Source organism: Gadus morhua, chromosome 23 (genome assembly GCF_902167405.1).
Source record: "Gadus morhua chromosome 23, gadMor3.0, whole genome shotgun sequence".
NCBI lineage: Eukaryota > Metazoa > Chordata > Actinopteri > Gadiformes > Gadidae > Gadus > Gadus morhua.
Genome location: NC_044070.1, coordinates 2,030,664 through 2,042,351, shown reverse-complemented (window position 1 = coordinate 2,042,351; position 11,688 = coordinate 2,030,664). Strand labels below are relative to the sequence as shown.

Below are 11,688 nucleotides of genomic sequence, written 5' to 3'. Positions count from 1 at the left end.
ATGGGCCAGAACAAGGGCCTTCATGGGGCAGCCGACTGGCCATATTCTAGTTCTTAATCTAGTTCATTTTTATTAAAAGGTGCATTCTGTAGTTTGGTGGCATCTAGTGGAACGGACTTTGCAGATGTTAAATACAAAATTCATAACAAAAAAAGTACGCACTTAAAAAGGAAACATAACCGAACGACTTGTTAACTATGAACTAGTTTTACAGAATAGATCTATCAATGAACTTCCCCCTGAGTCACTTGGCTCCTCGTTGCTGTCGTAGACGATGTCATCATTCTGGAAGAGGGCTATAATCATAACACCAACAGCAATTACAAAAAGAAAACTTTTTTATTTGCACATTTTTGTAACGGTTTCAGTTCTGCAACAATTATTTATGTTCAGTAGACAGCAAAGAAAGAAACGAGAAAGGGCTGAACACACCCCAAGTAGCTTTCCATAGAAAAGCATCCAAACCACAACCTTCTCAGTCTCACAGAAAGTGCAACGTGACGACGGACCAGAGCACATCTTAGAAACACTTTGAACGAGAACCAGAGATTGACAACCTCAATGCAATTCAAGCATTAAAATATAAAGACATGAGCACATTTCCCCCGATTAACAGCAGCGATATAAAATAACCACGCAGAATTACAGACAGGCCCCTGGTGTCGGCCCAGCGTAGAGGAAACCAGGTTTCACTTCTGCAAACAGGCAGGAGCTTTGTTACATCGATCCTTGTTGTTTTCATAAGTTTTTGCTTTTAGAGAAATAGAAATCGATGCCTCTGTCTTTGTGTTGCTTGGGCGTGTGAGAGGGGCCCTTCTTTCCTCTTGCTGACGGACAAGAGTCACTCTGAAAAAGACAATAAAGGACATGTTTCAACTGGTGAGCGGCCAACTTCCCTCCTGAAAAGGGACAATAGTGAAGTGTCCATTGTTTCATGACTCAATATATGCCCTCACTCTGAGCTCACTTCCACTCACCTGTCGTCCGCCGGCCTTCCTGCCCGTGTGTCTGCTCCACTCCGGGGCCATGACCACGGGGTGGGGGTAGCTGGTCCCCAGTGTCACCTGGGCGTGGTTCAGGGCTGAGGGCCCCAGGTTCCATGGGGCGTGCACCTCCCCTCCCCCAAGGCCCTGCAGCTCAGGAACCCACCGTCGCACATAGTCCCCCTGAAACACACACACACACACACACGTCAAGATCTGAAAATCAAGTGTTGAGCAGAAAGATACATGACTGAAGTATATAAAAACCAACGTGTTTCTTTTGAATAATAAAACCAGACAATGAATATTGTGTTTCTTATATGAGAGGAGGGAAGGAGGGGATGATCCCTGTTCTGTGTTCCCATTCAGAGTTCCTTCTTTCCATCTGGGCCCCTTCATGGGGTCCTCATCCTCTGTGGGGGCCCCTGGAGGGGGCACCTGAACCCCTTTCAAAAGTTCCCATGGCATGCTACTTTATGGATGCTTTAATATAGATATTAGTGGGCCCCTAACACAGTATTTGAAGACGTTCCTGAAATTCAGCCGTGGTGCAGAATTACAACCACTACGAGCCAGTTGCACATTGAGCCTTCCCCAAATGCGCCGTTTCGATGTCTAGCTTTAATGCAAATGAGGAGGAGGGAGGCGGGTCAAGGAGGATCTTGCGGCCACGGTACCATGCGCTCTGTTTACAGTGGATGTATCGCAATAGCGAGGCGCACACAGCCTTTGGCCGTGTTCTGTAAATATTCTGAAACACTCCGGGTGCTCCGGCGAGAGTCCTGGAGCTCTATATCGAAATAATATCTTATTATACATAGATATCTATATCATATAATATATATTATCACGGCCAAAAGCTGTTGGAGCCTCCAGACGATATTATGAATCTCAAACGACTGCGTCGGGTTCTTCGACGTCTCTGGTTCTTCCACATCCACATCAATCTAAAGTAGACTGAACCACGACATGGAGGAGAAAGGGATTGTTGCCCGCGGTTGTCTCCCGACGGAGCCTCACTGCCGAGGCACCACCGCCTCCTGCAGCAGGCAGCGCCGAGGCGGTGGTCCCTCGGTAGCGGGCAGCGGGGCTCAAGCGGGAGACATTCGCGGGCAACAATCCCTTTCTCCTCCATGTGGTGGTTTATGTACTTAAGGAGTCAAGGCCAAAGTTCCTTTCCCCCAATTCCTTCTCCAACATGGCTGAGACAACCAACACTATGAGACTCATTGTGGAAATACCAGAGACGAGAGTCCATCGTGTTATGCGGCATAACACCAACAGCAGAACGGTTATCCAAATAAAGAAGTGTACAACACTTGCGTTACAGTCCAGGAGCTCTATCTAAATGATATCATACATTGATATTTATATCATATAATACATATTATCACGGCCAAAAGCTGTGTGCGCCTCCAGACGATATGATTCAAAAACGGCTGCGTCGGGTTCTCCGACGTCTCTGGTTCTTCCACGGCCACATCAATTTGGAGTAGACTGAACCACGACATGGAGAAGAAAGGGATTGTTGCCCGCGATTGTTGACCGCGGTTGTCGCCCTCCGGAGCCTCACACACAGGTTCGATGTCGTTCTGCCATTTTATTCAAAATTCTGTATCTAGCCTGTTCTTTTATTAAGCAGAACTAGCTCAATGTCTCGGCTCCTTCAGAATTTCTGTGGGTGGTTACGAACCAACCAAGTGGGAACGTCCATGAATAATAATTTGAAAACGCTACGTAGTAGTGTCACCTTATCCAGATTGGCTAATTTTTTCTGCCTATTTCCTTTCATTGGCATACAGCAGAAAAACTGCATAGATTTCAAACTTACAACAGGTCACAAACTTATTCTGACCTATGTTATTTAACAAGCAATAGGAAAAATGAGATTTTAATGGCATGGGATCTTTAAAGTAACGTGATGAAGGCTTTACACATGAAGTATTCACTAAATTGACAAGCCTGCATATTATAATGGATATAACACTGCATTTATCTTGAGAGCACTATACACCCCCACACTACACTAAAAAAAAAACACTATACCTCCCCGGATACTCTGTACTGAGGGCCTTGTGTCTTGAGGGATCACTGACCCGACAGTACTTACGTCAGCGTCATAGTCCAGCCCCTGCTTGATCATGTTGAACTTCCTGTTCTCTCTGGGATCGTTGCCCAGGCCTGCACTGTACAGCCAGTTGCCATAGTTACTGCACACATCGTGATCCACCTGTGGCAGAGCAAAGCCATTGAACTCTGGATTGGTGGCTTGAGGCCAAAATCATCAGGAATCTTCATCCATTTGTTCATGCTTTATATTTTGATATATGGTGAAGTAAAATATATGTATTATCACATTTAAATCCATAAACCTCTTACAAGTAGATATTCAAACCATTCAGCGCCCATCCTCCAGTCCAGGCCAAGGTCCTTGGTGAGGAAGCTGGCCACGTTCTGGCGCCCCCTGTTGGACATGAAGCCCGTCATGGCCATCTCCCTCATGTTGGCGTCCACAAAGGGTATGCCCGTCCGGCCGTCTGGGAAAAGAGGAACTCACTATAAAACACAATCTAATGTATCATATAATACATCAATGCAGTTCTATGTAGAGATAACTATATATATCCTAACACACTCATGATTTACTCATACATCTGTTCACACAGAAACATTGAGGTAAATAATAAAGTTAAAACATCTTCAGAAACCTTTCCATGCATTGTAAAGTGTCATATCCTTCTTCCACGGAACAGACTTGTCTTGGAGTCCTGGACAGAAAACACGGTAAGATTAGATTCTATTCACGTATCATTTACAGAAATATGAGGAGGAATGAACTCTGTTGACCTTTGAGATGGAACAGTCTGTTTCCATACTTGACACCCACAAACTTGAAGTAATCTCTCCACAGCAGTTCAAATATGACCCTGTAGGAAAACATATTTAGCGTTACAGTTGTGTGTGTGTTGTCAAGATATATCATCAATGATTGATGCATTTCATTACATATAGATCGTGAACATGAACAAAACAACTTCGATTTTTGGCGTCCTCTAAAATCCACAGAGCTCATGTTCCCACGCCGGACATCACACAGATGAAGAGAAACCAACTATGAGGGCTATTCCCCGATCAATCTTGGCTCGACGGAGACATACAGATGCACTTACCAGTAGGTGCTCTGATTGGCTGTGCGCTCGCTCTCGTACTGCCGGACCTGGTGGTAGATGTAGCGCGGGGAGATGCACCCCAGGGCCAGCCTGTAGGAGTCAGGGTCAGGGCAGCTGAAATACCACAGAGTCCGCCACAGATCTCATGTTCACCACACATACCAGGGGGAAAACTTAGTTGAGTAGTCCACGCCAACGAGGCCATTGCGCGTCTCTTTGTAGCTAGCAACTGAATCCTAGAGCAGACAACACACAACCAAGGATCGGTTAGAAACGGGAGCGCTTTTGTATACTTCCTGATAACGTTTTTTGTGATTCTATATAAGATTGTCTATGCCTCATCCCTGGATAATACTCATTAATACTCTGTCTCTGTGAAGTTAGTGGATATTTAAACCACTGCATGTTTGTTTTTGACGTGATTATTAAGTCTTTAACAACTTATACAGCGATATACAATGATAATTCAAATTCTTTCATACATTTTTTACTGGCACAATTACACAACTTCCAATTCCCAATGACCACACGTTCAGGAAACGATTCATCTTTATGTTCTTCATTTTGATCGGTGTTAATTATGTTGTTGATTGCAGTTGTGCATACCGTGTCCCAGAAGTAGTGTTTGAGTCTGGCCAGGACCTGGCTCTCTCCTCCACTGCAGGGGAAGGCTGAGCGAGGGTCAGACACCGGCTCTATGGACAACAACAGCAGAAGTTCAGAGAACAGCATCTGGCAGACGAATATGAACCTCTCTTGTTAGCATTAAAGATGTATGAAGCTACGGCCTTGTTCCAGAACACAACATGTCCGCCCGCTGGCTGGCCATCCAAAGAAGAGGAAAGAAAGCAGTTGCGGCAAGCTGAAGGAAGCTGTGAAGAAATACGTTGAGCTTGCACTGCTGTAATGAGCAGGAGTGGGTGTGGATCGGAGAGGATATAGGAGCGACCTTTACCGGTCTGACCAAGTTCCTCCAAGGTGGGGACGTCTCCCTCTTCAAGGCCTGGGGGAAGAGGCCTCACCTGGTCTGGGCTGAGGAACAGAGGCCTCACCCTGCTTTGGGTCTCCACCGCCTTCCTGAACTGCGTGTACACATCGGGGAGCCTGGCACCAAACAACAGGACAGCAGAGGCTCAAGGAACGTACAGGCTGTTCTCTGGAGGTCAGAGAACAGCAACAACATCTGACCTGGTGTTCTCACACCAGGTCAGATGTACCAGACGTGCCAGACGCCACACCATCACAAGAGCAACCAGCAGGAGGGGGGCTGCGCCCGTGGGTCACCTGGCCGGTGGGAAGGGGAGGTCGTCCCTGTGGTACAGCGTGGAGCCCCAGCAGGTGTGAACTTTGACCTTCATCTGGGCACAGACTTCCATCACCGCCTGCTCCACAGCTCGCTCCTCAGAAGCCACCTGGCAGAGAACAGGAGAGGTCACATGACACGATAAGCTCGCCTGCAGGGACCCACGGCATGATTGGCAAGCGAGCCGACCAATCAGGTGCTACCGACCTCCTGGTGGAAGACCACCGCGCTGACAAAGGGCAGACTCCTGACGAGGTCCGCCACCACCTCCTCTGGGCGGCCACGCCGGACCACCAGCGTGCTGACACACACACATAAAAATACACACACACACACAGACAATTAGCACCATGCCAGGCAAGCTGCATCCTGTGTAAAGACCATCACGACTCCCCCCTCGCTGAGCAGACTGAATTCTGGGAAATAGCATGGCAGTGATGGTTGATGTAAGCATGACCTATAATGCACAGGTTTGTCCTGGACTGCTGGTGTTGTTGCAGTTGTTAAAGCTACTAGTGCCTACTGTCAGTTTTGTGGTGAGGATGCTGATGGAGAAAGTTGTGGTTCTATTTGTGGAAGAGGTACGCTAAATTTTAACTACAGTATTACCATATTTAAACAGAATGTGAAAATGAGTTTAAAAAGGAGTCAATTAAACTTCTTTCAGAGAAAGGGCCGTCCATTCAGAGAAACATGGCATGCATTAGGCACCTCGCCTAATGCTGCTTACAGGCAGAGAAGCCCTTTATGACGGCCCTGAACACCCTGCACCCAAATGCAATGTGATCAGAACACACCAATGTCCACAACACTCCACAGGCAGCTAGAGCACAAAGTTGGCTGCTCACCTGCCCTTCTTCAACAGGGCGCTACGGAGGTCCCTGATGCTGTCCAGCAAGAAGCGCAGCCGGAAGGGCCCGGTGCGGGGCAGGTTGTACACGGCTGTCCCCAGGTAGTGCCTCGGGTCGAAGCAATACAGCGGCACGATGTGCTCCGCATGGCTCTGAGCCCAATCGAACACCTGACATATACACACACACACACACACACACACACACACACACACACACACACACACACACACACACACACACACACACACACACAGTATACAGACTTATGAAATCCATAACATTGAGCGTCCACTTAAATAACTATTAGCCTACAGACAGTGCGCACCAGACGATGTTCAAAATGCCATCAAATTTAGTTGTGATTAATGTTACGAACTTATGAGTTGCCACAGACACGTCTACAAAAATAGATTTTGGAATGGAATTTGCTCCTACTTTACCCAACACTTTAACGTATGTTTCATGCTGACATAACATGTAATGTAAGATGTACCTCATGGTCGTGGAGGCGCAGGTCCTGCCTCAGTAAACAGATCACGGTCCGAGCAGACATCCTACCTATTGCCCGAGCGGAAAGTCACACTCTGATCTTTTTAATGTTTAACAAAAACAACCAGTTTCCCGTCTCTATCTTTCTGCTCTTCGGTATCACTGACTCGAGGCTCATCAGCTGTTAGAAACCCTAGATTTACATAAGGCAAGCTTCCGGCTGCCGCTGGTTGTACAACGAGAGGCACAGCGCAACATCCGGTCGTCCCACTCAGAGACCTTTCAGCCCCCCAGCCTCTAGTGTCTACTGGAGACCCTGCAGCCCCCCAGCCTCTAGTGTTTCCTCAGGAGATCCCCCAGCCTCTACTGTTTTCCTCAGGAAACCCCCAGCCTCTGTCTACTGGAGACCTCCCAGCCTCTAGTGTATACAGGAGACCCCCCAGCCTCTAGTGTCTACAGGAGACCCTCCAGCCTATAGTGTCAACAGGGTGTCCCCGTATACTTTCCAACAGTTTTTAACTTTCTCTAATCTTATCCGAGTATACTATAAGGTAAATATAAAGATAGAGAAAATGTCCTACTGGCCTTAACATTAATGTATAATCCTTATATAATATTTAATATAGACTGAAATGTTAAATGTTCAGGGCTTAAACCATACTGGCATGCATTACTATAATATCAACCATCAAGTTATTTAAGAAAAAAATATTTACCTTAAATCAGGATTCAGGATACAATAGAATAGTCTTAGACTTTTCATTTATTAAGTTAAATGTACAAAAAAAATGGATGACTTGATACATTCCATGTTTCAAGGCCTTGTCATTAGACAAATGTGTTCTTCAATCGAAAGCTTGCTTTTGTTCATACTGTCGTAACAGGTCACAAAGAAATTATATAGTCGTCAATAAATCACAGTCCAATCTGCTGCATAACATGGTCATTTGATCAGATAGATCTTTATATAATGTAAAGAATTTCATACAAAAGTGCATAACAATATCTATGTACAATACAATCATTTTTTTTGTATAAAACAACTTCAGCAAAGTATGTGTGCTTTAATCAACTCTATTTGGGGATCTCCTACCTCTGGCCGCTTTTCATTTTCTGTCTTTATTAAATTTGTCATAGATGAATCACATAAGGCACTGACAAGAGTCGGACATATTTGATCATGAATCTGCAACTGCCACTCTTATTGGCTATCTAGCTTGAGCAAGTGGCAGTGCTCAAAGTCGTGTCCTTCTCATTTCTCCCCCAAGTATACATGCATGCCTTATTTTTGGCTAATCCTAACATTGCCCCCCAATGGCAACATGTTGCATCGTGTTTCACCATACAGGACGTTCTCCAGACGCACTCCTCAGAGGAAGTGGGAAGCCGATCATCGTCTAGACAGCGAAGTGGGATAAAGGCAAATGAGCAATGTGGGTTTGGTGTTGAAGCTCAGACCGGCAAGCTATGTCTGGAAGGTCTTCACAGCGACACCAGTACAATCAGGGTAAGCTCTCCTCTCATTGGCCACTGTGGCAGATGTGAAATATCACTCTACCCATCACTCCTGAAAAACAGCAGAAAACGTTGAACACAAAATACACCCAACGCCAAATATTGCGGTCCTCCATGTTGTGGTGAAGCACCTGTGGCCAACCGCCTGCCCAGGTCCGACCAGTGACTCTCATATGGCCAAACCGTAGCACTTCTAATTTATAATGTTCTGTTTTTCAACCTCATTCAGAAGGGTGTTGCTGGTCCAGGTGTGACACCTGATTCCGACCACATTGTAGATCCTGTTTTAGGTTTGCACTGCGTACTATTTCATGGTGCAGCAAGCTAGCAAAAAACAGAAAAGGCCACAGGGTCTGAGTTAACAAAACCAAAGGACAATCATTGTAATGTTAATACTGCACATCCAAATGTTCTTTATGTTTCTATGGGACCTTTTGTCTCTTTGGCCATTTCCGCACACAGGGAAGCTGTACATCATTGGAATGAATTTAGTAAGCTACCTTGAACAGTAGTGGTGGTATTGCTTATATATGCACAGAGATATACATTGCACATTAATGCAAAGACACAGAACTGCTTTCTTCATGTGGGACCAAATTACAGTCGCAACTATTGAAATTATATAAAAAGCCTTGAATAGAAAAATATCTATTTGATTTCTATTGATTATCGTGCATGTTTGGAATCTTTGAATGCAAGGTATCAAAAGTGCATCTCATGAACTCCTCAAAAAAGAGAAAAATCTTTTTTGTGAGTGCGATGCAGCTAAGGTCTAAGGTCTAAGTACAAAAATACATCCTTACTTACAAACGTTATTGTAAGGCGTTAACAAAAATAGTTTTACTTTTTCTTTCTGGCGATAACAGTTAAGGCCCATTAGGTAAGGGGGCTTTTGGAAAGTGTTAATAATAGTCTTACAAAATACATTTGACCATCAATCTTCACCCCTCACAGCTTGGGCTTATGAGTGACTTACAGTACTATCAGATGTGATACAACTCAGCTGGACATTACAATCACCTTGTAACCTTGGTTACCACGACTCTGGACCAGTTCCCAGACACCATCCTTGGCAGTAGAGGGCTGTTAGTAAAACACAGAGAGGGTTTCTAAAAGACAGACGCCTCCAGGGATAACCAGGCATCCTAGCCTATCTACACAGAAATATATATATATAAATATATGTGTATATATATATATATATATATATATATATATATATACATACATATATATACATACCTCCAGGATCCACAAGGCATCCTAGCCTCTCTGGTGTGAGTGACGTGACCCTCTAACCTTGATATAGGTATAGATATATAAATATATATATGTATATATTAGTGCTGTCAGTTTAACGCGTTATTAACGGTGTAGAGAGAGAGTGAGATAAAAAGAGACAGACAGACAGACAGACAGACAGACAGACAGACAGACAGACAGACAGACAGACAGACAGACAGACAGACAGACAGACAGACAGAGAGAGAGACAGAGATAGAGATAGAGACAGAGAGAGAGAGACACTGGGGGAGAGAGACAGAGATGGAGAGAGAGAGGAAATGCTTCTTCAGTCTGGCCATGGCAGAGACTGGTGATGGGTTGTATGTGAGACTGGGAGTGTGACTGGGTTGGCGTGTTTCTCCTCCCCTCCCTGAAGTCTTTCTGGGCAGGAGGGTGAGGGGTTGAGGGATGAGGGGGTGAGGGGTGCACCCAGGGCTGCAAGCGGGAAGGGGGCTCAGCGCTCAAAAGACCCCCTGGACGAACGGGTGACCCAGCAGCAGCTCAGCGGTGGGCCGCCACTTCTCCTCCACGAACACCTGGCGCAGGAAGTCTCTGCTGGCATCGGACGCGCCCTCGGGCAGCAGCGGTCGGGTTGGCTGCGTGGCGATCTTAAAGATGGCCGCCATGGCTTCGTACTCCGCCCAGGGGGGCTTCTGGGTCAGCATCTCCACCACGGTGCAGGCCACGCTCCTGGAGAGACACACGACATCATCCCCACGAAGCAGCATTATCATCCATAGACAAAGAGGACAGAAACATGAAGTTAGGAATTCATATGAAGTTAGAGCTAGTTGGTAGCGGAATAGGCTACATATATCTAGGCTATGAATGAATGACATTGTTAATAACACAGCTGCATATTGAACATCGGCTTTTAGAGAAATATAAGATATAAGATCATTTAATGTGTTGAATCCACTGACAGAACAGCCGCTTACCACACATCTGCTTTGCGGCCATACCCCTCTCCGTTGATCACTTCCGGACTCATCCAATAGGGGGTGCCGGTGACGGACTTGATGCCTGTGCCAGACATGCAGATGGTCTGGATGCGTTTGCTCGCTCCGAAGTCTCCTAGCTTGACGTTCCCAGTGGAATCTCTCAAGATGTTAGCGCCTGGTGGAAATGGAACAAAAATTATCTTCAGACAGACAGTTTGAAGAGTTCTCTAAGTGTTTAACCCATCTCTTTAAAAGAGCATTTAGCTAAACTTTCTTTGAGGTTCCCCCTTTTTAATAGTTTTTTGGTATTTTTTTCTCTGAAGCACTTTGAGATTCTTGAATATAAAGTGCATTATAAATAAAATTTATTATTATTTATTATTATTATTAACCGTATTCCGTAAGACAGAACCTCATTGTTTCATAACCTGACCCTACCATAGGGCTGGGCGATATATTTTTTCGATATCGATATTAATCACGATATATAATATTAAAAAAAAAAGACATAACATTAGGTGAGGGACATGACAGCTGCGGTAGGACGGCGGGCCAAACTTGTTGTAGCGTGCATGTTCATACTTTCTGTGTAGTCGCTTGGATGGTATGTTTTTAGATGTTGAAATAAATTAGTTGTGTTTCCCAATCGTGCTGGCACCGACCGACGGCATAATTTACAGACGGTCTTATCCTGTTCTTCATCAGTTTTGAGATAGCCAAACCACTTCCATATAATGGACGTCTTGTAACCTTTTTTATCGACTACTTCACCCTCTGTTGTTCCACTCATTTTATTCTGTCGCAAAACGCTCCTCTCCTCTCGTCTTTCCTTACCGCGGTGCTGGAACGGAAGCTCAAACATGCACCAGGAAATGGGCGTGTACTTAGACATTAACCGCAAAACTGCGATCTGACCATTTTGTTTATTTCTGCTGTGTGATTGGCTGTTAGGCAAATCCATATCAGAACTGTTTTTTTTATTTTTTTATTTTTATTTTTTATATCAAGCATTTATGTCTTATGCTTATCGTCGTAATCAACGTGAGTTTTTTCGCGATTAATAATCGTAATCGAGTTATCGCCCAGCCCTACCCTACCATACATACTTCATTAGAATTATTTACATTATGTTACGTATTTTAAGCACAT

At 45.0% G+C, this 11,688-nt stretch overlaps 2 protein-coding genes across 3 annotated transcripts in view; both read right to left on the bottom strand.

Moving 5' to 3' along the window:
- Positions 1 to 320: 320 nt before the first annotated feature.
- Positions 321 to 7,081, bottom strand: cry-dash (cryptochrome DASH). The gene is made up of 14 exons (XM_030349609.1): positions 6,804 to 7,081; positions 6,305 to 6,477; positions 5,664 to 5,757; positions 5,438 to 5,565; positions 5,109 to 5,257; positions 4,760 to 4,848; positions 4,316 to 4,389; positions 4,154 to 4,243; positions 3,831 to 3,910; positions 3,692 to 3,751; positions 3,363 to 3,520; positions 3,094 to 3,213; positions 978 to 1,166; positions 321 to 846 (listed from the first exon to the last, which is right to left on the bottom strand). The coding sequence occupies exons 1-14, from the start codon at positions 6,861 to 6,863 to the stop codon at positions 739 to 741; spliced, it is 1,572 nt and encodes a 523-aa protein (XP_030205469.1). The 5' UTR covers positions 6,864 to 7,081; the 3' UTR covers positions 321 to 738.
- Positions 7,082 to 7,544: 463 nt separating this feature from the next.
- map3k22 (mitogen-activated protein kinase kinase kinase 22) overlaps positions 7,545 to 11,688 on the bottom strand; it is a 41,781-nt gene continuing 37,637 nt past the window's right edge. For both annotated transcript variants that reach the window (XM_030349606.1, XM_030349607.1), the window contains 2 exons: positions 10,537 to 10,714; positions 7,545 to 10,288 (listed from right to left, as the gene is read on the bottom strand). In XM_030349606.1, coding sequence (XP_030205466.1) covers positions 10,060 to 10,288; positions 10,537 to 10,714 — 407 coding nt within the window. In that variant the 3' untranslated portion in view covers positions 7,545 to 10,059. The remainder of the gene's footprint in view (positions 10,289 to 10,536; positions 10,715 to 11,688) is intronic.

Bases quoted from the DNA above. Each gene is read 5' to 3' on its own strand.
- cry-dash (XM_030349609.1), bottom strand. From the start codon at position 6,863: ATGTCTGCTCGGACCGTGATCTGTTTACTGAGGCAGGACCTGCGCCTC. The intron at 3,214-3,362 runs GTAAGAGGTTTA...GCTCTGCCACAG, and splicing joins AATGGTTTGAATATCTACTT to GTGGATCACGATGTGTGCAG. The intron at 847-977 runs GTGAGTGGAAGT...TGTCTTTTTCAG, and splicing joins GGAAGGCCGGCGGACGACAG to AGTGACTCTTGTCCGTCAGC.